Genomic DNA, 27,120 nt, shown 5'->3' on the forward strand with positions numbered 1-27,120 from the left:
GTATCCTTTAGAATAAAATGTTATAATGGATTATCTACAATTGTAAAGTCGAAAGTTATTCATGAATGTACTAACATCTTTAACACGGAAGAACCAGCAGTTCCAGCTGAAGGTGCAGATGCTTGTGATGGATTTGCTTGCTCTATTGGAGATGCAGTACTGGTACTTGTCGGTGAGGCTTGTTCAATCAAAGCTGCAGGAGCACTCTGGCTCGGCTGTAAAAGAGAAGATACATATGATACAAATTACATTAGAGGTTTATAAATGAAAGAAAAAAAAATAGATGTATTGCAGTCTTCATACATCTTTTACATCTTTTTACATCTTTGGATTGGGAAACAGTTCAACAGGCCAGCCAACCCACGGCACGCCCATTGTATGGGCCTAGCCCTATCATGTAGCATGGCCGTTGGCTTGATGCTGCTGTATCTCACTGTGCCAAATAATTGGGTGCATGTGTGGAATTTGTGACTTTTCTTTTACTTGTAATCAAACACAGTGGTTGGGCTTTCTTTCATACAAAATGTAGTATAACTCTGAAATGCAGCCCAAACCTCTACAGCCATTTAACAGTAATGTACGTGTGAATGATCAGTGGCAGTGCCGCTTTCTCCTTTTCTCCCTTTAGACTTTTTAATGTCCCTTGACTAAATTATTTAACCATAGATACAACCCAACCTAACCCTAACTTTGTCAACCAAACCCTGCTTGATTTACTAATCATTCCAACAAAACTTTTACTGCTAATAGTGACCAGTGCTATTGGCTAATGCAGTATTAAATTGGCATACTCGTGAAATAGGCCCCACCACTGCGTGTCCGTACAAATACTACGGCGGCTCGCCTGTTTATACTCGTGAATTCAGCCCCACCGTGTGGCGTTTATCGGTAGATAAGCACGGCGGTGGGGCTTTCTTCCACAGTATAATACTCGTGAATGCGGCCCCACCAAACGGCGTTTACGCGAGATGCATACGGCGGTGGGGCTGATTTCCACAGCATAGCATCTTTCGTCCTCCCTTTCTCCCGTTTTTTCTTTAGTCTTCTACTTTTTATTCTCGGAAGGACTCCCTAATGTCCCTTGACTAATTTAATGGCCAATTTAACCATAAATACAACCCTACCTAACTCTAAACCCTAACCCTAACCTAACCTTGCTTGCTAACGCACGGGTGCACGCGCACTGCGGTGGGGCCTATTTCACGATTTTTAAATTAATGCCTACTCTACTCTGACTAAAATAATGGCAATTTGCCATGCTCATGTGATGGATGCATCTGTGCATGCACGCATGCATGATGCATCATGCGCACTCATTGCACTGCAGTTGGTCCTTGTCTTTGTGTACAATCGTAGATGCTAAATAAGCATCCTGGAATTATTTATGTGGATTCTAAAACATAATGCTTGTTAAGATTATTCAGCATGTTCAGTATTAAGACTGCTAAAAGAATAATGCACTGCACATCCCTACTCCTACACCATGATACTGATAGGGCACCGAACTTCCAGACCGGGTACTGCATAGGCCATAGTGCATGGAAAGTTTATGTGTGGGACTACGGTATGCAGTTGCAAATTGCAAGACGAGTGAAATCGGGCAAAGAAACTAGGTACCCGAGACTCCAGTTTGTATATCAGCGGTACTGCTGTTAAGTATCACATCACATGTAATTGAATATTTTGTTTTTCGTTAAATATACAGGGAAGCGGGTGCACTTACCGCTGAATTTGAGAAACTCAGCATGATGTTTTGAGCGATTTCGTCCATCACACGAGAAGTATGACGTCATAATTGGCTTGGGTTGAGCGCGGCGCAACCGATTTGGGTGGACGGTGATAATTTGTGCGATGAGCCGAGGGTCGACACTCGCGCATGCGCAGTACGTAAAAACTACGTCATAACAGGGTGACGCCTGGCTCAACGTGCAAATCGAAAAGTCCCTAATTAACACTAGCTCGATCGAACAGACGCTGTAAGTACGCTGTGCGAATACGTGCCTATGTACAGCGACTGGGCTGTGTACAGTTATGCTATGGTCTAGTATGGTTTTATCACTAAATAATGTTAGTAGTACTAGTATTGAAATAGCAGTGATTTTTGTTTCCCTTTCATTTCATTGTCTTTTCTAGGGGGCATACAGAATTACAGGGAAGGCGATGTACTTGTTTTGGGACTTATTTTGTCATACAGAGTGTCAGAAGTATCATTTCTGTTAACTATACACAGCCCAGTCGCTGTACATGGTACGTCGCGACAGGGCTGTACGCGCGCGACCACCAATCACTAGGAGAGGCGACGTAATCGTACACGATAGCTTTGACTTTTGATACTTACGATCATTTTTGTCACCTCAAACTCATCGAGTATACTCTTCAATATTTACTCTACATCTGATGCTATATATATTCAAATGTACGTAATGAAACTTACCGAAATTGATCATCATATCCAGCATGTCCACACCGTACACAATCTTTCACGCCAGGCCAAGCTCAGATATCGGGTGGTCACGTGATGTGAATGCCCTTTCAAGCAGCGTACGCACGGTTACTAGTATAAGGTATACAGCTATAAACTGTACTGGGTTATTGTGTCGCAGACGCCAAGGTTTGTTCGACACTTTCAACGCACACGCGCTCGCTCTGGAGCACATCCGGTCACGCATGCGCATAAGTCAAGGCGCCATTTTGAATCCTGCAACGACGAAGCCCGGCGGTCAGGAATTGCGCCAGAAAGTGTCATTTATTTGTTCCACGGACTTATCGCAAGTGGTCTCCATGGACCCAGTGTGGCGAACTATTCTTCTGTAGCATTTAACGTGAGTAAAGTATTCTGTTTAAAGGAGAAAAGTATACATGTTCCTAAGTTTTGTAGTTGTGTTGAGGTTCCTCACTTCGAGGCTGCATGCCGTGCGTGTCAGACGCTGTTTTCGCATAGCGTAACAGTGTCTGGTCGGGCTACATTTCTGTTTAATCATGAAATGCAATTTGTCTACACAACATTCATCCGACCAACTGTCGAATACGCAGCGACTTCATGGGATCCGCACACACAACGGAACATACACAAGCTTGAGCAGGTTCAGAGAAGTGCAGCTCGATTTGTCACGGGCGACTTCGAAAGATCTAGCAGCGTCACAGCCATGCTGGATCATCTCAAGTGGCCTCCGCTGCAGGAACGTCGCTCCCAAAATCGTCTGCTGATGATGTATAAGATCAGATATCACTTGGTTGACATCCATTGGCAGACTTACCTGACCCAGCTCTCAACATCTACCAGAGGACACTGTTCCCGATTCACTATCCCCCACACCAGTACTACAGCGTATGCCAACTCATTCTTCCCACGCACCATCCGGGACTGGAACAGCCTGCCTGTTGATCCTGCCACATACCCATCCCTCATCGCCTTCAAAACTGCGCTGAGGGAACTCTGTAGGATGTAACTCTTCATCCAGAGATTTTTACTCGCACCTGTAAATATTTTTCACCTGATTTCAAATTTCTGTTGCCCCGGTGCAGCGTATGCGCATGTTCTCGCAGTGCGTTCATCCTCGACCATTTGAGGGCAGCACTTTATCGGAAGAAGAAGAAGAAGAAGAAGAAGAAGAAATGTAATTTATTTTCCAATGGCAATGCAATATGCAGTCCCACAAAGTTTTGAACTAAACAAAGTAGGGTTGGGGGTACCACCTATCGTCACCCAGAGGATCTGTAGCGTGTTTAATTTAGAAATATAACACAGATTCGCATAATCCTTACCTGAAATATGCCATATAAATACTGCAGTTTAGAATGTCATGACCGTCTCGTTGATTATGAATATCTGTTTAAAATAGTGCAATTTTAGTGCGTGCGTTCCGTTTTCTTCGCGCAGCTAAAAAGGGTACCTTGCGATCGTATCCCCTCCCCTCCATAGGTAATACACATGAATTTCACAGCACAGGTAATACACTTGAATTTCACAGCATATAGGTAATACACGTGAATTTCGCAGCTATGCGTTGTCACTGAGCGGATGTGTAATTTTTAGCTTGGTTAGTTTGTTTTTGAGTTTGAGTTTCGTTTCTTTGTTTTTATTGTCTTTATAGCTATTAAATGACACTTAATCCCGCACGTACCTTTTTGTTCTATATGCAAACAGCCATGATATGCAGGGTGCCGATGGGAAGGTACCCTGCTGAAAGGTGGTACCCCTACTATACTAAAGTTATCCCAAGAGAGAAAGAGATAGATGATGTTTGTCGGCTCAAACACAAAGTTTGAAGTACTAATGTTACAGATTGAGTTGTAAATTTTAAGTGACATTATTTTGGGAAAAATCAACATATCGATAGATAATATGCTTTGTTCATATTGCGAGGTCTGAAGCACAATTTTATCTCTATTTTTTCTGTGTGCATGCCTTCTAAAAATGAAGAAAAATGAATCAGAATGGAAGGCACAGTTTGTTCCATAGACTAGCGTGTTAAGAAATTCACTTTATTATTACTAAAATGGCCACCATTGGGCTGCATGTGGGGCTCCATGGCGTACTACACCTGTTAATAGTGCAAAATCATAAGAGAACGCCCTTTGCTAGTTTTAGCGCTAGCTTCTATACTCTTTGCTAAGTTTTGCACATCTAGGATTCGTAGGACTGTCGGGTATTTACATTGTAGAACAGTCTACATGTTCTATTAATATTCATTAAATTTTCAAGTTGTATTGTCCATCTCTGTTACATTTTCAGTTCTTCCTACTTGTGAGTGGCAACTGCGAACAGCACTCACGCCACAGTATAAACTGTAGTCGCTGTAGACAGTTTACAACAAGGAGCGCTCCCGGATTACCTTACTGGTAGGTGTCCTTTTGCAGAGTTAAAGCTCAGTATACAAGGTTAAAAGTCACAGATGGGGGTCAGCAAATTTTTAGGGCCCAATGTTATGTTACTACAGCGTGTTTGTATAATGGCTCTTAATTTCTAATCCATAAGTCATGTGTTATGAAACCTTGCTGGTCAAGTTAGTTGTTACAGATAGTCCGTGTCAGAACCAAACATATTGCAATGTTACACGTACAGTATGTATTGATTATTCTTATATTTTTGAAACAATAATGTTTGCACATTATATATGCATATTGCATATTTGCATATTTTAGAAATGATACTTATTTTGCTTCAGATTTCCACTGATGAGTTACTAGCATTTCTTTTAAACATGTAAGTTTAGAAAGATATAGTTAGTGGTCTTGTAAGAAAACAAATGCTTTACAAATTTCCAATTTTTTTTTTGAACATCTTGTAGAATTTTGTTTGCGATTACCATTTTCTTTTGTGATTTATTTTGGCAGGTACCGGTTGCTGTGGAAGGAGATTCCTGTTTGTGCTCGTTATTGTTAAGGTGTGTTTGTACATGTGTTTGTCGTTTTCAGTACGTGTCATCTGTTCAATCATTTTCATTTTACATACCATCTCATACCATTTCATCTTCACCCTCAAAACTCAAGATCTCGAGTCTTTGAGAAAAGCTTTCATTTGAAACTTCATCCAGAATCTCATCATAAAGTCTGTTTATTGGCAACTCACGACAATAATCCTCTAGCATTGAAGCTAGTTGGTGAGTCAAGAAGAGTTGTGGTAGACAGCAAAAGAAAGTCTGTTTATTAGCAACTCACAACAATAAGCCTCTAGCATTGAAGCTAGTTGGTGAGTCAAGAAGAGTTGTGGGAAACAGCAAGAGAGAATCAGAATCAAACAGAAAATCAGAATCAAACAGAAAATCAGAATCAAACAGAAAATCAGAATCAAACAGAAAATCAGAATCAAATAGAAAATCAGAATCAAATAGAATCAGAATCAAAGAGAGAATCAGAATCAAAAAGAGTCAATCAGAATCAAAGAAAAACTGAATCAGAGAGAGTTAGAATCAGAATCAAAGAGAGTCAGAATCAGAATCAGAATCAAAGAAAATCAGAATCAAACATTCTATTTGTTGGCAGCTCAAGACAATAGCCCTAGCACTGAAGCTAGTCGGTGAGTCAAGCAGAACTGTGACGGATAGATTGAAGGACATTGAAAAAACTTGAAAGATATTGAAGAAACTTAAAAGAATTTGAAAATTTTTGAAAGAACTTGAAAGAGTCAGAATCAGAATCAAAGAGAGTCAGAAATTTGAAATAACTTGAGAGAATGTGAAAGAACTTGAAAGAATTACATGTATATACTATATAATTGAAGAGCGCCATCTTGAGACAACAGTATTTTAATTTTGTGGTAAATGTTACAGGGGTAGACAACAATATTGCACTTTCAAGGATTATTTGATATTTGAAATATTTTGCATTGAAAGTTGCAGCAAATAATTCAGCTACAGTTGACAAGAGTAATAGCTAGGAGTTGAAATTTTGAAGGTATTGCCAGAAGTGTGAGAAGCAATTCTGTGAGGCGAGGCAAGAAGTACACTCAAAATTTGAAGTGAAAATACAATTTGAAAAATACGATCTTGAGTCAGGAATTTTAGTTAATTGTCAATAAGGTTTTAAAAAAATGTAATTGAAGAGCGCCATCATCAGACAAAAGCATTGTAGTCGCACAGTAAACGTTGAAGGAAGAGACAATAATATTGCACCTTCAATTGTTATTTAGAATTATTGGGCCGTGAATACAAAAGCACAATTAGTGAAAGACATACTTTTATTGCAAAGGGAGCCATCTCAAAGCAGAAACATTACAGTTTTTTTTTATGCACAAGCTTGAAATAATTGTTGGTGAATACAAAGAATAATTGGTGAAATAGAAATCTTTATTGCCAAAAGCCCTATCTTAAGAGAAACGCACAAAGAAGATTGATTATTGTGCAATAAAGACAGTACAGTGTAGCATAATTGGTAAAATACAAACCTTTATTGCAAATTAGAGCATAATTTCAAGATAAAGGCATAGTTTGCTCCAATTAAAAGTCAGATAATCGAAGCCGAAATTCCTGTAGGCAGATATTGTAAAAGGAAATTGGCATAGCTTTTCTATAAAGTAGGAATTGAAGTGAAGCTTATTTGATTGATAAAACATAAATACATTGAAGTAAAGGAGAAAAGAAGTGATCAAGAAGTGATTGGTAAGTGAGTTCCCTGTAGCTGTTGGAATTGAATCCAGTGATCTTTTAAATGTGTGTGACCTCCATTAAAGAGATAAGGGAGAGAAGAGTCAAATCTGACATCTGAATATCACTGATTAGGTAAGGTGTGAAAGTAAGCTCAAAATCTGACATCTGACTTCAGAATTAATTTAAAAGTATTTTCGTGCAGCAAAAAAAGTGGAAGGGAATCTAATGTTCACATAAAGTGTGCTTGCGGGAAAGAAAACACTGTTGGCAATACAAACATAAAGAGAACCATCTTGTGGGGGGAAAAAAAGCTACACAGAATTGCAGTGAAGTTCATGTTAAGTCTCGTATGCAACCTATCACCAAGTAAAGCATCGTATATTGAAGGTCTTGCTGTAAAAAACAAAAACAAAAAACAATCACGAGTCTTCTGGTAGCAAGATCAGTGTACACAAAGATATTAAAAGCAAAGGAGTGAGTACTACAATTATAATATAATATATTAATACTTGGTAGACAAAAAGCGACACCTGTTGGTATAAACAAATTAAACAACACAAACATTGCACAAATATTTTTTTCGGTAGACAAAAAGCACCACCTGTTGGTAGAAGCATTATAAGGACTGGTATCACAGCGTGATTGGAAGTACATGTACATATATTACAGTGAAATACAGTACACATATATTAGTACAACTTTTAAGGCAGTACAATTGACCATTTTGATATCAATCGCAATATTAAAGTGGAGTAGACGTGATTCATATATAAGTATAGTGATTCAAGGAATTTATATTGATTGAACAGTTGATTGATATATATTTATTTGGTAATAGGTACCTGCTTTCAAAGTCTCGAAGCCCTGTAGTTTGACAATGGAAGCAAGTGAATTCAAGAATGTTATTGGTGATATCCTAGATATCCTCCATAGTTGTGACTTGAGAAATCTAGAGGTCAGTGAATGTGATGCATGTTGCAATGTGATCAATGAAAATGAAAGCAGAGTACCATGTGAGGATTGTGGCAAGCAGTTTCATGTGATGTGTACAGGAACCATTTCTGAGGCTAAACTGTGTGATGCAAGGCTGATTTGGATATGCTCAGCATGTGGAAGCAATAATATTGCCCATCGCATCTTTGACAAAATTGACATTCCCTATCATTTCAATAGATACGAGCTTCTCGAAGACCTTGGTGATGAAGATTTTGGTATTGATGTTTCACATTCATCATGCAAGAGCAACCAGAGAAAGAAACCAACCAAGAGACTGAAAAAAAGGTATGTGAAAAGAAAAGACAAACTTGGAATTCCAGAAATGACAAATGTGTGTGTGCAAAAAAGAGCAGATTGTGAGAGAAATGAATCGGTTTCAACATTCAGGACAAATCTGACCAAGAGCCAATTTCAGCCATTAGAAACTGCAGTTGATGATGGTTGGACAACTGTGAAATCAAGGAAGACAAAAGTGACAACATCCCAAACAATGACTGACAATCCCAAGACCAAGACCTTTAACAAGAGCTCAGTGAGATCAGTAAATGGTGTGCCTCTCCAACCTGGTGTGACCTACATTGGCAAAGCAATGAAAGCCTACTATCTTGAAAAACAGAACAGAGCCAAGACCAGCAAGGGCAAGAAATTAAAAGTAGAAAGAAGGCAAAAAGAACCTGGTAAACTCGTGAAGGGAAATGTGAATGCAAACTTGGACACAGAACGAAATGATAGTCTGCAGGTATATACTGAATCTGTATTGAATGTATATTCAAAGTGTGTTCAGTCACCTCATGTTATGGCAAAATACACTGAGCAAATCTATGCAAAAACACAGAGAAGTTGGGCTGATGTGGCTAAAAGCACTCCGAATATGAGTAATGAATGTTGCATACCGAATGGTGATCAGACTACATGTGCCTCTGTCCCTTGCACAGACATTGAAAAAGAAGTTTGGAATGTGAACAGGCTCTATGGAGGTGGAAATGCAAGGCAACCAAGAAAGAAAGGTCGTTTCACAAAGATCAACAGACAAAGTGTGCTACCTGTACAAAATGCTGACTCACAGGTGTGTGATAATGGAAAGGTCAAACCTGACATTCCTGAAGGAGAACATGTAGCAAAGAATGAAAAGTTGTGTAAGAATGAAGCATTTGACCACGAGGACAGTGATTCCACAAGTAGAGACAACACAAGCTCGAATGATACATCCAAAGTGAAATGTGACAGAATGCACAATGTGCATGAACTGAACCCATGTTACAGTGAAAGAAAAGATGTTGAAAGTGACAGACAAATATCAGTGAAGGAATTGTTCCCTGTGAATTCTTGTACAGATGGAAGTGTTCACTCTCCATGTCACAGACCTGTTTCAGCTACACAATGTGCTGAAGTTTGTAATGAATCGATATTCTTGCCTGAACGTGAAAAAACTACTAATCCATCCGACTGCATAGTAATGAATGATGATTCTGCAAAAAGTGCTGACCACAATAATTCATATGATGTACAGGAATCGACAGTACATGTATTAGATGATGAACCAGCTGCAAGTGATTTAGAGAATGAAGAACATGTCTGTAAGCCTGTTTCACTCTCAAGTTCTGAATGTGGTAGAAGGCAATCATATCCTATGACCAAAACAATTGCACAAGGAAATTTTAATCAAGGTGATCAACGATTTGGTTACACTGCTGGCAAACAATGTGCATGTAATTCCCTTGTAGCAGTTCTCTACACCCAAACAAAGAATGGAATTGAAATGAGACCTCATGATCTTGATCAGATTCTGACACTTGGGAATGAGTTGTATTATTACATAAAGAAAGATTCACCACTGAATGAAGAGCTTGTAATGATAGATGAATTACCCAAGGAACTTCATATTCTGGATGAAAACTTTCAAATAACCTATGCTGAATCTAAATATGGAGTGTTGGATGGTAATCAAAACAATTTATCAAATTTTGGTGCTTTGTCATTGAGCCAAGCCTTAGAACAAGAACTGTGCAGATATGATGCATGTCTTATGAATTTTGCTGAGAGTACATTTGCAATCATTACACATGACAATGGTTATTATGTATTTGATTCTCATTCCAGAAGTCATGATGGATACTTGGTACAAGATGGATACAGTGTCTTGCTTAGCATTTCATCATGGCAAGGTATACAGGTACACTGCTTGAATTTGGCAAAATCAATGGCATGTGATTTACGTACTACTCAGTTTGAACTAACCGGTCTGGCATTAGAATCCAATTCTAAGAAAAATGCATTGACAACTAGTGGTTCCAAGAGAACAAACTCAGTAAATACTGCATGTAGGAATACAAGTGATCAAAATAGCAACATTTCAAAACATGGTGATCATGTTAGAGGAATTAGCAGTGATAGCTGTAAGACTCAAAATGAAACAAAGAAAAACAGAGTAAATGTAAACAGTGATGACTATGGAAATGAGAATGAAGTTGAATTTGTTTCAGTTGAGAGGACAACAGAAAGAAGAGATCGAAATTTCAAATTTGTGCCGATTACGTACGTAGACAAGCAGTCTTTGTGCAATAAATTGAATTTCAGTTACAGTGGTACTGCTAACGAATCAATGGGGGATAGAAATGAAAGTTTGTATATTGGGAAACCTGTAAATATCAAGAGAGTTATGGGTGATGGCAACTGCTTTTACCGAAGTATTGCTCATGTAGTTACTGGCAGCGAAAGAAACCATTTCATGCTCAGGAAATCCAATGTGGCACATTTACTGGAAACGGGTGATTTATTTAAAAATGTAATAGACACAGTGAAATATCAGAGTGTCAGGGACTTTGTCCTTCAAGAGAAATTAATGGATTTAGGAACATGGGCTGGTCACACTGATATTAGTTCAATGGCACATATGCTAGATCGTGATATATATGTGTATGATGATCGAACAGAAAATTGGCAAATACTGTCTGCAAGGAAGCCTGGATACTACAACAAAGTAACAACTGAGAGAGGCATATATATTCTGTTCACTGGAGGCAATCATTTTGACGCAGTGGAAAGTGTAACTACTGTTCTGTCTAGTACTTTGAATGGGAAATTACCTGTATTCCATGTGAATTCAGATAGAAGTGTAGAAAATAAGAAGGAAAGTCATGATTTATCATGTGAGATTACTAAAACCCTAACATTAAAGAAATGTAGTGTTAGAATGAGGAAAATGACACAAAAACAAATAATGGTATCAAACCTGCAAGAGACACAAATTCCATTGCAAAACACATGTGATGAGACAGTAAATGCCGATATTGATGCATCTGAGGTGAAGCAAGTGGGAGAAATAAAAAAGATTGATCTCATGTACAGACCTGTGAATAAATCTGATAGAGAGAAGCTTTGTTGCAAATTAGGTATAAAGGTTAATGACAAATGTAGCAGTAATGATATGCAAAAAGATATGGTGGAAAGGGATGATATTACTATCCTGTCACAACCATTGACTATCTATAGAATTACTGGTGATGGAAATTGCTTTTACAGAGCTATATCATATGTCATATGTGGCAAGGAAGATTCACACAGTGATCTTCGAAAAGCAATAGTATACAAATATTCAATGTTTATGAGTGCGATGGTTCCGAATATTACATGAGCGTGCAAGTTTAACCGTTCTATTCAACGACGCGAAGCGGAGTTGAATAGAACGGTTAAACTTGCACCGAATGTAATATTCGGTACCGTCGCACGAATGATAAACATTGAATATTTGTTTTATACAACACATGATATCGAAATATTTAGGCATGGTCTAGAGTCTAGACCAAAATAGATATGCTTTAACCCTAAATAAGTAGGTCGAGAACTATGCGAAAGCCTACGCCTAACGTTACTAGTATGCCTATACTATAGCTATACGTAATGTACGGTACTGCCACTGGCTCGATCTCTGGTAGGTCTTGAAAAACGGTCTAACTAAACCCTGTATAATAGGGCTAGAGAGTTTGCTTACCACTATTTAAAGCATACTGTATTAGACCACTTTCTTAGTATTTGCTGCTGCACTTCACTCATGATTAGCAATGCGCTGAGATCCTCATCAGAGACGAGAACAAAGCTCGGGTGAGAAGAGGTAGGTTACGTAGCCATGATAACGTATACCGCCGACCGGTAGTAGTGGCATGGCCGTACGTGAGTACGCATATATGGTGGACTGGTGGTGAACCGGTTGCGTGCTGGCCCACTGGGCTGGCGCATGCAGCGCAAACCCTACGGGTGCGCGTATAATGCCAGCTAGCTAGTGTACGATACACAAGTTCAGTGTGTCCTACGGTCTATTGCACTGTCGGCTCGCTTGTACCGTTCAATAGTTGACTATTGCACTGCCATTGAGAGTGAGCGTTGGATAGCTGATTCCTCTGAATGTCATGTGACCCGCATTCATCCAATCAGATGGCAAGATTCCATACATGTGTTGTATAATTAAGCATATTTTACAAAACAAGGAAGATTATGTAAGCCTTTTAAGATCAGGATACACAGATATTGTAGAATACATTGGAAAGGAAAGAGTACTCAACAATGGCACATGGGCTACAGAATTGGAAATAATGGCCTTATCAAATTTACTAGATACTGATATTTATATATATGAAAATTACGGTTCAAAATGGAAATTATTTGGTGCGAGCAAACTTCAGTTTGGAATTATCACATCACAAAGAGGTATTTACTTGCAACACACAAATGGCAATCATTACGATGTCGTAGAATCTGTATGTTCAATGATCCAAAAATCAAGTTCATATCAAAAGCTGTCAAGATCACAAAATATTACTGATATGGAAGCACCTGTGACAAGAAAGAGAAAACGCACAACAAAGAGGAAAGTTGCAAAACCTGTCAGTGATTGTCAAATCAATGTATTCAACAATGAAGTATTGGAGGATGACATGGAACCTGCAGTTAAAATGAGTAGGCACGCTGAAGAATCTGAAGAAGTTAAAACTACTATGCAGACTACAAAAAAGAAAAAACAAAGGAAAAAAAGGAATGTTAATGTTACTCGACAAAAAAATAGAGATCGAATGAGAGCACAGAGAGAAAAGAAAAAAAATGAGCAAAAGCAGTTAGAAACAGAGTTTTTATCAGATGATCAGCCTTATCTATCCCGCAAACTTAAAAAAGCAGCTGCAAAGAAAGTAAAATATCAAACAGATGTAACTTACAGGTTAGAAAAGAACAAGAAAATTAAGAAGAGACAAAAAGACAAGTACTCCTTGGATCCCACATTCAGAGAAAGGCTTAAGAAATTGAGGAGAGCTAGATATCAAAGCAATGCTTTATTCCGAGAGAGGCTTAAGGAACTGAGGAATGCTAAATATCAAAGCAATGCTTTATTCCGAGAGAGGCTTAAGAAACTGAGGAAAGCTAGATATCAAAACAATGCTTTATTCCGAGAGAGGCTTAAGAAACTGAGGAAAGCTAGATATCAAAGCAATGCTTTATTCCGAGAGAGGCTTAAGAAACTGAGGAGAGCTAGATATCAAAACAATGCATCATTTAGAGAGAGGCGTAAGGAAATTATGAGAAAAATTTCAAATATCAAGTACAAGACGAATTCTGTGTACAGACAGCAGGTTGCGTTGAGAAACGTGAAACAAAAAAAGCGAGAAAAAATGAATATGAGAAATTGTGATCATGTTTTGAAAAAATTTAGGGAAATAATTTCACACGGCCCTGAATTTGTATGTTGTGTATGTTTGAAATTATTATTCAGAAATCAAGTATTGAAGTGCATGAAGGCAAAATATAATGATTCAAAATGTTTAAAAGAGGAGTACTTGCATACATGCAGTGATGACTGTGATGTTGACTGTCAAATAGTAAAGTCACCAAGAAATTCTTTATGGATTTGTTACACTTGCCACAGGAAATTGTTAGCTGGTAATATGCCTTCTGAAGCTAGCAGAAATAACTTAGAATTACATGCTATTCCTGCCGAACTTGAAATTCTGAATCAGTTGGAAACGCATTTGATTGCACTAAACATTCCATTTATGAAAATTTTGAACCTACCTAAAGGAGGACAGTATGGAGTACATGGCCCAACAGTTTGTGTACCTTCACGCACAGATGAAACTGTAAAGATATTACCTCGACCAGAGACTGATGATCAATTTATTCGTGTAAAACTGAAGAGGAAACTGTCGTATAAAGGACATTATGAATATCAGTATGTCAAGAAAAAGAATGTGCTAGCTGCATTGGAATATTTGAGGAAAAATAATAAGTGGTATTCTGATATTGCTATAGATAATGAATGGAGCTCTGATTTATCAGAGAAAAATAGTCAAGCAGCTTGTGTTAAACCATTGGATTCGAGTGAAATTAATGATGATGACGATGATGTAGAGGACGATCAAGTTGGACGGTTAAAGGGAATTCAGTTAAACACATGTTTACAGAAGGTTGATATGAGGCAAGAAGTGCTTGATCAATTTTTCGATATTATATGTTGTGCACCTTGTGAAAAGAACAGTCCTGTATCACTGTTGATGGATAAAAGTAATGAGGCAAAATGTTTTCCTGCTCTATTTCCAACAGGCCAGCCAACATTTCATGATACTAGGTACATTGACGTAACACTTGGTCGTTATTTACATAATCGTCTGATGCATGTAGACAACAGATTTGCAAAAAATACAGAATATATCTTCTATGCTCAGTGTATCTATGAACTGCAACAAATACTTTCTAATGTTTCTATAGCTGTCAGAAAAAGCTCAGAGGAAATAGATAATCCCACATCGATGCAATGTTCAGATCTCAAAGATGGAAGAAAGGTTCGTGAGATACTGGATTCGAATAAAGGATACAAATTTCTGAAACAAATACGGGGAACACCTCCATACTGGCAATCTACACAGAAAGATGTTTTAGCAATGGTTAGACAACTTGGAAAGCCTACATGGTTTGCATCATTTTCATCAGCTGAAATGAGATGGCCTGAAGTTATTAATACATTGCTAAATCAACAAGGTGATAGAAGAAAAGCAAATGATCTAGATTGGACAGATAAGTGTAATTTATTAAAGTCAAATCCAGTGACAGTAGCTCGTATGTTTGATAAACGCTTTCATGCATTCTTGAACAAAGTGATTCTTTCTGAGGCAGCACCTATTGGCAAGATAATTGACTACTTCTATAGAATTGAATTTCAACAAAGAGGATCTCCACACACACACTGTTTATTCTGGGTTGAAAATGCACCTAATTTGGGTATCGACAAAGATGAAGCTGTCACAGATTTTGTTGATAAATACATTTCCTGCAACATTCCATGTGAGGATGAAGATGAGGAACTCTATGAAATAGTGAAGAATGTTCAGCTTCACTCAAAGAAACATTCAAAATCGTGCAAGAAAAAGGGAACTGCCTGTAGATTTAATTTTCCAAGACCACCTTCTGAGAAAACATTTGTTGTGAAGCTTGATGATAATCCAGAAGTTACTGATGAAGCTCAAGATATTCTGTCTACAGTAAAGAATTCATCATGTATGGAAGGGAAATGTGATAATGCTAGACAGCTCTTTGAAGTTCTTGGGATGTCTCAAAAGGAATTTGAAGATGCCTATAATGCTGTAGCTACAAAAGAAGATATAGTCATGAGAAGAGATCCAAAAGATATATGGGTGAATCAATATAATCCATTCTTACTCAAAGCTTGGAATGCCAATATGGATTTGCAGTATATAACAAATGAGTATGCCTGCATTGTTTATGTCGTGTCATACATGTCAAAAGCAGAAAGAGAGATGAGTTTGCTCTTGAAAAATGCAGAAAGTGAAATGAAAGAGGGCAATGAAGATGCTCGAAAAAGTATGAAAGAAATAGGACATGTGTATATGCAAAACCGTGAAGTTTCAGCGCAAGAAAGTGTGTATCGTGTTTGTAGCCTGAGATTGAAAGAATGCTCAAGAAAAGTAGAGTTTATACCTGTTGGACCAAACCCTGTGAGAATGAGTTTACCATTGAGTGTTATTCAAAGCAGACGAGACGATGATGATAGGAGTCCATGGATGCCAAACAGAATTGATAAATATAAAGCCCGACCTGATGGTTTTGAATTTGAAAATATGTGTTTAGCCACATTTTGTTCAAAGTATAGACTACTCAGTGAATCTGATATGAAGGGTAAGAAACAGAAACAGAATGTGTTCAAATTGAGAGATCAGCTGGGCTATGTGCAAAAACGAACAAGAACCAGTGATGCTGTAGTGAGATATCCTCGTTTTTCACCGACTGTAAGCCCAGAAAAATATTATCAGAGTATACTGCAACTATATTTGCCATTCCGCACTGATAAACAGTTAAAACCTAATCAATTTTTGACATATCAGGAATTTTACGAAACTGGATCTGTACGAATGTATAATAAGAACCTGGAAAGTGTCAAAAGTATTGTTAATGAAAATCTCAGACAGTTTGAAAAAAATGCTGATATAATTGATCAAGCACAAGAATATCTTGAGAAATTTGGTCCACAAGAAGATGCATGGGGATTACTCTGTCCAGAAACAGAAATTGAAAGACATGAAACAGCTAAAATCCATGAAGAAGTTGAAGATGCTGACAATGAATTTAGAATCCCAGATCTTGAGTCTAAATCTCAGGAGAAAGAGTCATACGGCATAGAATTTCGATCATGTAGCATTTCGAGAGAAGACAGTAATGTCTTATTAAGAACTATAAATAGCAAGCAGCAAAAAGTGTTCTACAAAATACGACAATGGTGTCTTGACAGAGTTAACGGAAAAGAACCTACACCATTTCAGATATTTGTGACAGGTGGTGCTGGAACAGGAAAAAGTCATCTTGTGAAATGCATATGTAATGAAGGGACAAGAATTCTTAGCAGAATGATGCATAATCCAGATGATATTTCAATTATGAAAGTAGCTCCAACTGGAATTGCAGCTTACAACATTGATGGTAGTACTATTCATAATGCTCTGTCCATACCCATTTCTGCTACACTACCATACCAACCGCTTGGAGAAGAAAAGATAAGTCATCTACGTAATCAGCTGGGTCAACTGCAGATACTAATAATCGATGAAATATCAATGGTTGATCAGAAGCTATTGTGGTATATACATGGACGTTTAAGGCAGATAAAGCAGACACGTGATGATGCGCCATTTGGAAAAGTTTCAGTTATTGCAGTTGGAGATTTCTATCAGTTACCCCCAGTAAAAGGTATTCCTTTGTATAAAGATACACTGCAAAGTTCTTTATGGACAGACAACTTCTCTATAATTAACTTGGATGAAATAATGAGACAAAAGGATGATGCAAAGTTTGCTGTTCTTTTGAACAAATTAAGGATAAAGGAAAAGAAAGATGAATTATCTGGTGATGATATAGCAGTTCTTCAATCATGCCAAACTGGAGAACAGTGTGAGGATGCATTGCATATATATTCTTCAAACAAACAAGTAAATGACTGGAATAAAATAATGCTTCACAAGAAATGCACAAATATCATATGTATTGATGCAGAAGATTCTGAACTCAGTGATGAGGGTAAAAACAACACATGTGACAAACCACGGAGATGTACTAAAGCTTCTTTGCCAGCATATCTTTGGATTGCTGAAAATTCTAGAGTGATGCTTATCAAAAATGTGAATGTGACCAAAGGCTTGTCAAATGGCTGCATTGGCACTGTAACTGACATAGTAAGAGTAAATGAAAATGCACGACCTACAAGTGTGCTGGTAAAATTTGACAACGAAAAAGTAGGAACTCAGTCAATAGAAAGGCAACAGGAATCAATTGGGAAAAAATATACTAGGAAACAATTTCCCTTGAAATTAGCATACGCATGCACCATACATAAAGTACAAGGCATGACGATGGAAAAAGCTGTCGTTTCTCTGAAAAATATATTTTTGCCCGGACAAGCATATGTAGCTCTGAGCCGTGTTACATCATTATGTGGACTAACAATTGAAGATTTTGATCCAAAAGTTATGTATTGCAATCCAGCTGTTAAAGAAAGCTTGGAGAACATGCCAACATTTGTCGATGAAAAGAACATTGACAAAGATGTCTTTATTGCAAGTATGAATATAATGTTACATAACATTCAAGGTCTTAAAGCACATTTCAAAGATATGCAATCAAATTTCCTATTTGGAAATTCTGATATTATTTGTTTAACTGAAACTTGGCTTAATGATGACATTTTTGATGTGAATTTAGATCAGTTTAAAATGTACAATCAGCCTCGGTCAAAATCTTATTCAGATGAAAGTCCCTTATTTTCTACACTGAGAAATCAAGCACATGGTGGAGTTGCAGTGTATAGTAAAATCAAATCTATTAGTAGGCTGGATTTACATGTCAATAATCTAGAATATATTACATTTGCCATAACTTGTCCTTCATTTCTCATTTCAGTGATATATAGACCTCCCAGATATGACAAGAAACAATTTTGTGAGAAACTGAAGAGATTACTCATAGAATTGCAACAAAGAAGTACAAAATGCATAGTTATTGGTGACTTCAATGAAAATCTCAGACAAGGTTCAAGTGATTCATGTGTACATAAATTGATGTGTTCTTATGGATATCAACAACATGTACTTGATGCTACTACAGAAGGTGACACATTGATTGATCATGTATATAGCATAGGTATTGATGCACTTCACACTGAAGTTATTCCACTCTACTACAGTTATCATGAGGCTATTAGAATTCAGGTTTAATGAATTTTCTTTTTATGAGTAACATTGTGTATTCAAAGTAATTTCACATACAATGAATACTCAAATCACTTAGGATGTATTTTCATAATATATACATATATATATATATATATATATATATATATATATACAAATTATATTTCATTTTGTAATACAGAATAAGGTAAACAGAACAATGTGAGATGAGTAGAGTATACAACAATAATTACAGCCAGAACCATTATCCATTGATACATGTACACTTGTCCATTACAATGTCTATTCAAGGTGATTAAAGTGAAATAATATGCAATGAGCAAAAGTGCAAAGAATTGAGGGATGCACCAAAAATACAGCGTTGTATGCTTCTGAATATGAAACGTGACCTGAACAACGTAAACAAGTCTAGTGAAAGAAAATAGTAGCATTACAAGACAAAAAGTGACAAGACTAACTTCAAAACAACTGAATAGACAAGACATAATATGACTGATTTTTCTTGATTTATTCCTTTTTTGGTAATGCATGACAAGGTGAAAGAAAGAGACAAAAATTGTAGCATTGCAGAAATGATCGATAGATACACTAATCCTAAACTTAAGTGTATCAAACCAAATTAAACAGGAATAGAAATGAAATAGAACCGACAAAGAAGAGACATAACAACTGATGTAGAAAAGAAATATAGCATTGCCCATAGAATTATTGTTTTCACTTTTTGAAACTTGATTTTCCATTATGATCATTTCAAAAGTGTAATGTAGGCTCCTCTATTTATTCAGAAAATCAAATGCTTCTAAGGAACAGCTTGTTTTATAGTATGATAAGTATAAAGAGCAGAAGAAAATCAATGGAAAGAAGGTAATGTTAAAAGAATTGTGTACCTTGTGCAAAATCCTGATGTGCATTCATGTGTTGTAATGTATATTAATGAATACTTCATGCATGTAAAACTGCCGGTACACAGAGTGACACCTTTGACTGATCATGTATAGCACAGGATACCAATCTATCATGTATGTGGTACATGTGTATAGCACAGCTTTTGAATTACTTGATTGCTATGATTTATTAGTCTTTGCCAGCCATTGTAATGCAAGGAACTGATGAAATAACACCTTAATCCTGGACTATTGCATCTAATATTTTTATGGCTTTCCTTTGCCTGATGAAGGTTGAACTGGTCTGTGTCTGTGCCTGACATGTCCATGCTTTCATCCAACTGTCTTAAGAGGTAAGTTTTTTTTTTCTTCCCCTATCACATTTATATATATATATATATATATATATATATATATATATATATAGATAAACAATATCTTGTTAGATAGACACTGTAACTTTTGAAAAAGACATGCTCAATCTTACTCAGTGTTCAGCTACTCATTGTAATTATCTCAATAGAATGTGTATTCTAAAGTTTTATGAAATGCAGTCCATTCAAGAATGTATGTACAAAATTGTTTTGAGTTATTCAGTTTTCTGAAATCTTTCTGGTCATGTTTCTTTTACAGAAGTATGTTCAAAGAAGTGCAGGTGATAGTGCAAAGCCAGTCATGTATGTGGTAGGAGCAGTCCAAGATGTCCCTGTTCCCAAGACGAGGAAGGAGCTGATGAAATACATGGGCATGGCTGGATACTACCGTCGCTTCTGCCATAACTTCTCAGATGTTGTGGCACCCTTGGCTGATCTCCTGCAGAAGAATGTGAAGTTCCAGTGGTCAGCCACATGCCAGTCTGCGTTTGACCAAGTGAAGGCAATCCTGTCGAGTGGTCCTGTATTGGCAGCGCCAGACTTCAAGAAAGGCTTCAGCCTAGCTGTCGATGCCAGCGATGTCAGAGGAGGCGCCATGTTGATGCAAGCTGATGACGATGGAGTGGACAGACCAGTCTGCTACTTCTCAAAGAAGTTCAACGCCCACCAGCGGAAGTATTCTTACTGTTGAGAAGGAGACCCTAGCGTTAATTCTTTCGCTCAGCCATTTTGATGTGTATGTGGGCAGCACAACTCAACCGGTTGTATGGACTGACCACAACCCACTGACATTCGTCAACAGAATGAGAAACAAAAACCAGAGACTGATGCGATGGAGTTTAAACCTACAGGAGTATAACCTTGACATTAAGCACATTCGCGGAAAGGAAAGCATTGTCACAGACACCCTTTCTCATGCTTAATTGAGACATCTCAATATTTTGTCTCATTGCCAGATGCAACAATTGTGCAAATGTATTTTATGTTTGTAACACTTTAAACAGATGTAATTTTGTTCTTGCAGGTACATAGGACAGTGTGTACATCAATATGTATGTATGTTGCATACACTATAATCGTGATGCCAACAGCATGAATGGCACTTTGAGTGTGTAAATAACAACATGGAAGTATTTTCAGACATGTTTGTGTTAATACGGAAACACAGCAAGCTATATTTGTACTTTGAGTCACTTTCCAAAAGAAGACATTATGAAGGCTGTGTTAACTTAGGATAGCCATCAACAGTTGTCAAGAATGTGAGTTGTTAGTAATATAACTTCAAACAGGTAGTGTTGCTGTTTGTACAGCATGTCCCAGGAAAAATGAAACCGGATTTCAATGCACTTTTTTACTATCGACATCATACATTTTCTTTATGAGATATATATCAATGGAAAGATAAACTTTTCTTCTTTCATTTGATGCACAACTCATTGTTTAAAATTCGTGCATGACTGAGTTAGAACAATAGACAGTAATGCTTCTAAATTTTCATTTGCACGAGCAAATAGCGACTTTGGATGAAGTTTTCAGACTTTTTCAGCAATCTTTAGCAAAAAATAAAATTATATCAGTAATATCCATTCTTTTTCCTTTCATATGATATCCCAGGCATAAAAAATGATCAACGCCTGCTCGAGAAAACTTAATTTGGAAATATGCTTCCATTTTTCCTAGATAGATAGAAAATAAATAAGGAGCCAGTTAGCTTTCCCAACACCTGCCCAAGTTGGCAGGTAACAATCGCCTTCATGCTTCAATGAATGTACACAAACATGAAGGGAGGGGTAAAAAGGATTGTTACAGACGGTTCGGTTGTGAATAGGATTGTTAAAATCATGAGCTTGCCTGACCATGCAGCCAACTACAGAGCAAATGGTGTTCATCAGCGGAATGTTTGGGAAGGTGGGGTGGGAGTAACAACCAAAACCACTGCAGAGAAACCACTTTTACAGTATTAGGTACAGAAATCATATAGTTATACATGTAAATAGCTATTGCTCATTGTTATAGCTCAATCATTGCCTTGATAAAGGTGTCCAGTATTTCACAATTAATCCAACATACCAACCAGCGTATATTTAAGCTGACTGTGTTATACCGGGATGTAAATAGGTATACACTCACTTGTTTGTACACACAGGTTATCATCAAGGATATCTCATTCAGGTACATTTGATGCCTTGTCAGGCAGATCATACTCTTGGTGTCTTGTATGTTGACAGGAAAGTTTTCACAAACATGAAGTAGGTACATGTGTGACATTTGTTGATGTTTCGACAGTTTCAATAGATGCTGACACAACAGTTACAGGTACATATGCAGGTCACATGTGGAATATGATATTTTGGTTGTATGTAATATGATTACATTAGTTGGATTATATGCAGTTGCTTGTAGAAGAGATGATGTGTTTATAATCTTTGTACACAGGTTAATCATTTGATATGACAGTATAAAACTGATTTCTTTGTACAAATATGTTCTAATGATGAAACCATGTAACTTTGTTAGAATGTGCATTGTTTGTATGCATGACATGACATTGCAGTATTCAGTGTTGCTCAATTACATGCAATTCCAGTATGCTGTAATTAACAAGCAGCAGTAACTCATGACAGTGTTACATTGGCACATGTTGAATGGTACTAAAGTCGTACATGTTTTATCACAGGTTGTGATGATGATGTAACCATAGCATACTTTGTTTATGTTCTATTAACAATACGACCATGGTTAACTCATGCATTTACAAGAGTGAATTGGAAGAGGAATGTACAATACTGTTCCAAAATATTGTGCCAAGGTAAGAGTCCATTTGTGTTGGAAACGTTAAATGCACTCTTTTAGGGGGGAAGTGTTACAGATACATGTGCATTGTACTATCATTTCTAGGCACTTTATTGTTCCGCGGACGAATATGTAAATAAGGAGTTCGACAAGATGACTGAGATCGACCAAACACCTTGTTTGAGAGTCTGGGTATTTTTAGTGGTTATGATGGTTCGTTAGCCAAGTTAACCTCCCTAACACAATGTGTTATAAAATAAATGAGTGATACCAAGAGTATGGTAGGTATTGACCACCCTCATTGAACCTCACAGACAGTGAAGTCAGTTTCTTCAAGGTGGCCACAAGTGAGGCCAGTAATTCTTTATGCTTTGATGATAAAAAGAAATACTGAGGTAATGTCTTGTACAGTGACTCATTGTCAAAAGAATGACATACAAATATATGCTTATGCAAGTGCTATAGTTTGTGTGATACACCTGTTCAGTGACAGTTCCAAAAAGGAAAGGGGGGGGGGGAGGGCGTATGGTAGAGCACATCGGGCATGCGACCTGCTCTGTATTATTTGTTTAAACAAAAAGAAATAAAATGGAAAAATTGAAAGGGACGTGCACCTCCCCCATTTTGTTTTGTAAAAGCGCCCCTTTAAGGAATTCCTGGATGCGCCCTTGCTGCCAGTGTGCATGCCCAAAGATCATAGGTATTCAAATTTGTACATTGTATGTACAGGCGCGGTGGAGCACCCCAATTTGCATCTCATTATCGCCCCGTTCTATTTGAATTTCCAACGGGCATCCACGGCTGCCCGAAACTGTGTGCATGAAAAAGTCATATCTTTACCTTCTCCTTGTGCCGCTATGCGTGCCACTGGTAAACTCAAACTTCCCACACTATCTAAGTTTTTAAAAACCTTCCTTTTGATGAAAAAATTATGAAATTTGCTGCACTAGAACTTGAGATATTAAAGCGTTTTGAAAATCACCTCTCGCAAAACATGCTCTCTGTTTTTTTCCGACTAGACTATGGCCGGGCTCCAATGTGTCCGAAATTGGCAACATAAGTTTATCAGGCCTCAATCCATATATGTTGAAAGTTTTCGCTTGGTTCCACCTGTACTTTTTGAGAAATCAACATGTTTCTACAGGGTTTGGAATAGAAAATTGTAGTAAATGAAACAATTGAAAATGACGTCATTTCTTTTCCCGTAATATTGGGCATGCGTGGTACGTGAGATTCAGGATTTCGTGCTCATTGTTGGTTTGCATGTGACGCAGTCAATTTTACTGAGTGTCGCACGGCGGTGACTGCAGCTGAGCTGCTGCCGCGCACGCTGCATGCAGCAAAGCGTTGTGTGTGCTGTGACATGCAACGCTACAGTCACGCGATTATATATACATGGGACCGACCTGTACGCTTTGCGTTCGTGTCATTTTTGACATCACCTTCTGTTTTTTTCCGACACAACCATGGCCGGGAATATTCAGCATGACATTTAAAATGCAAGCAGATAAATAAATTTCGGTGTACTTTGTTTGAATGGCGCTTTGGTTCCGCAATCACACTTCGTGAATTTTAGGATGATTTTCGAGGCATATTTTTGGTAATTTTGCTCGCCAGGTTTTCGCTAAAATTGCACATTTTATTATTGTCAAATCCTTTAATATGTTATATGTGCATATTCGGACATGTTTTCAAATTCAAACTAACTCAATTTTAATCCGAAAATAGGTTTCCTTAAATTGTTATTAGCTTGAGAAGTTGTTTACTTTTTCTCAACTATGCGAGTACATGTTGTCTACTTTATGCAAATGAGGCTCGGCTGCCGATGGATTTCTGAGAGATAATTGGGGTGCTCCACCGCGCCTGTGTATCTAAAGAAAGAGGAATAAATTCTGTGTAACCAGTGACCTAAAACCGATGATTGCTTTAGCCTCATTTTTGTTGCAGCAAGTACAACGCCTAATGAACATCACATGATGACATTCAACCACACACAATGGCTACTCAAAGAGATGATCTCTATTACAAAATTTACTCGAAAGCATACGCAAATGGAACACATTGCTGTACATGACTGTAGAGACATTTGCTTTATGTGGTCACACCATTTAAAATAGGAATAAGAAGCAGACTCTTACACTGTATTGTAATTGAGATTTTGTGTGCAGTGAAAGAATGCATCGTGACATTGATATGCTACACAAGTGTCCTACATCAGCTCTCACTTTACTAATGTCAACACTTGATCATGGGATTAATGTGAGGGAGAAGAGTGAGAACAGTATGAAGGGTTTTATACTTATTGATAAAGCTGTTTCTTAGGTTTCTGAAACAGTTGTGTGTGTGTGTGTGTGTGTGTGTGTGTGTGTGTGTGTGTGTGTTCACTGGACATGCCAGGTACAACTGTATAAGAATTACAGGGTATTTGTCCGCACTTAAATGAAATAATTATTGTTCCCAACCAATGACTTCGTTACATCCCATACAACACATGTATCCCTATCACAAACGTTGTCCTTACCTATCAATTCTGCACCACTCTTAATCATGCTTGCATGCGAGGCATGCAAGAGTTCGTTCCAATCTGCATACACATGCACTACATGTGTAGCCAAAAAAAAAAAAAAAAAAAAAAAAAAGATTGTGATTTCTGAGGCTATTATGTTATTTGCAAAGCTCCACTTTCTGAAACGTGTCTAGAAAGTTAAACAGTACATGGAGTAAAGATGAACTCAGAATGGAGCAGAACTTAAATTTGGAAGAGTGTATGTATACCATCCACAGCTAGATATGATTTGAGACCAAACCACAAAAGTGAACATGCTTATAATGAAACGTACTGGGGGAAGAATGATATTTAAAGGCCAAGGGGATGGCTAGTAACTGATCAGTGGGAACGCAGGGGGATGATTGTTCCAATCCTTGTGGGGTTCATTTGAGAGTACATTATATATCTATTATTTTATGAAATAATGAACGTGACATGAACTAAATATATACTAGATATGGGGGTGGTAGGGTATTTTTTCTTGAGTTTTTGCAAAGGAAGTTGCAAAAAGAAAAAAATATCTCGACACATCGCAGATAAGCTTATTTCAACCACGTTTTTTGACATGATTCTGTCTTCGTATGAAAAACAAAGAGCACACTAGCTATAGTGCGAAGTCTCAAGTACAACATGTTAAAATCTGGGAGGAATTCACCGAAGAGTAAGTGAGCTAGTGCTCAATAAACACAATCATGTCAATTTTCACATCTAGAAAAATTCCCTCCCATAGAGGTAACACGTCATAACGAAGATAAAGAAAGAAGTACATATGACCTTTGACCCCAATTTGCACAGACAAGATGACATCTGAGCAAAAAGTGGTTATTTTGTGAACTGATCCTTGTAACATGGTCTTTGCGTGTGCAAAATATGGGAAAGATAGGACAGGTATTCACCAAGATACAGGGTGACACACTTATGACCTTTGACCCTAATTTACATACCCAAGATGGTGTCTGATCAAATAGTTGTTATTTTATGAAATGATGTACGTGACATGAACTAAACATGTGCAAAATATGGGATTGATAACCATTGTTGTTCATATATTGCACAGAAAGTAGTAGAAAGAGAGAAAAATAAAGAAAAAATTTTTATTTTTTAGAAATTTGAAGGAGAAGCATAAACAAATCAGAGAAAGATAAAGTTAGGAAGGGAGATTAAGATTAACTAAAGAAAAAGAAGAAAAAAAGTGTTTGAAAAAAAAAATATTGGCAGGGGTGAGCCTCGAACCAGGGACCTTAGGATTACGAGTCGGATGCGCTATGCAATGACCTATTTCATGCTCCATAGGCCCTGTGTATTAAGCAAAATGACACTGCATCGAAGCCGCGTGTCATTTTCAACCAAGTTTTTCGACGTGATGCCGACGTCGTATGAAAAAATGGAGGGCACACTTGCGATAGCCCAAAGTCTCAGCTATAACATACTAAAATCTGGTAAAAATTCACCGAAGCATTAGAGAGCTAGTGCTCGAAAAAGATAGTCATGTCAATGTTCACTGCCAGAAAAACTGCTCTCCCATAGAGATAACACGTAAACTGGTCAAATCTTACAAGCATACTTTCAATCCATTTTTACGAGGCGATAACGTCATCCAATCAAAATGTTGTTTTTACATTAATGAAAGACCATTTCATAAGCTACAACATACTGAAATCTGGGTGAAAATTAGCCAAGGAAAAGTGAGATACACTCGAG

General features: G+C 37.5%; 1 protein-coding gene and 1 long non-coding RNA gene across 2 annotated transcripts; both read left to right on the forward strand.

The window, feature by feature from the left end:
* Positions 1–7,810: 7,810 nt before the first annotated feature.
* Positions 7,811–9,718, forward strand: LOC140226641 (uncharacterized). Its single transcript, XM_072307083.1, has 2 exons — positions 7,811–9,262; positions 9,684–9,718. Exons 1-2 carry the CDS (start codon positions 7,966–7,968, stop codon positions 9,716–9,718), a joined length of 1,332 nt encoding a protein of 443 aa, XP_072163184.1. The 5' UTR covers positions 7,811–7,965.
* A 463-nt stretch (positions 9,719–10,181) lies between these two features.
* LOC140246960 (uncharacterized) lies at positions 10,182–20,681 on the forward strand. Its single transcript, XR_011902571.1, has 3 exons — positions 10,182–10,249; positions 19,998–20,057; positions 20,492–20,681. It is a non-coding gene; the product is annotated as an uncharacterized lncRNA (long non-coding RNA).
* Positions 20,682–27,120: the final 6,439 nt, after the last annotated feature.

This window comes from Diadema setosum, chromosome 3 (genome assembly GCF_964275005.1).
Source record: "Diadema setosum chromosome 3, eeDiaSeto1, whole genome shotgun sequence".
Classification (NCBI taxonomy): domain Eukaryota; kingdom Metazoa; phylum Echinodermata; class Echinoidea; order Diadematoida; family Diadematidae; genus Diadema; species Diadema setosum.

What these genes read in the sequence shown, in the direction of transcription:
- LOC140226641 (XM_072307083.1), top strand. Translation starts at nt 7,966, where the DNA reads ATGGAAGCAAGTGAATTCAAGAATGTTATTGGTGATATCCTAGATATC. An exon ending in CGAGGACAGTGATTCCACAA is followed by an intron (nt 9,263 to 9,683) that starts GTAGAGACAACA and finishes TTCACTCTCAAG; the next exon opens with TTCTGAATGTGGTAGAAGGC.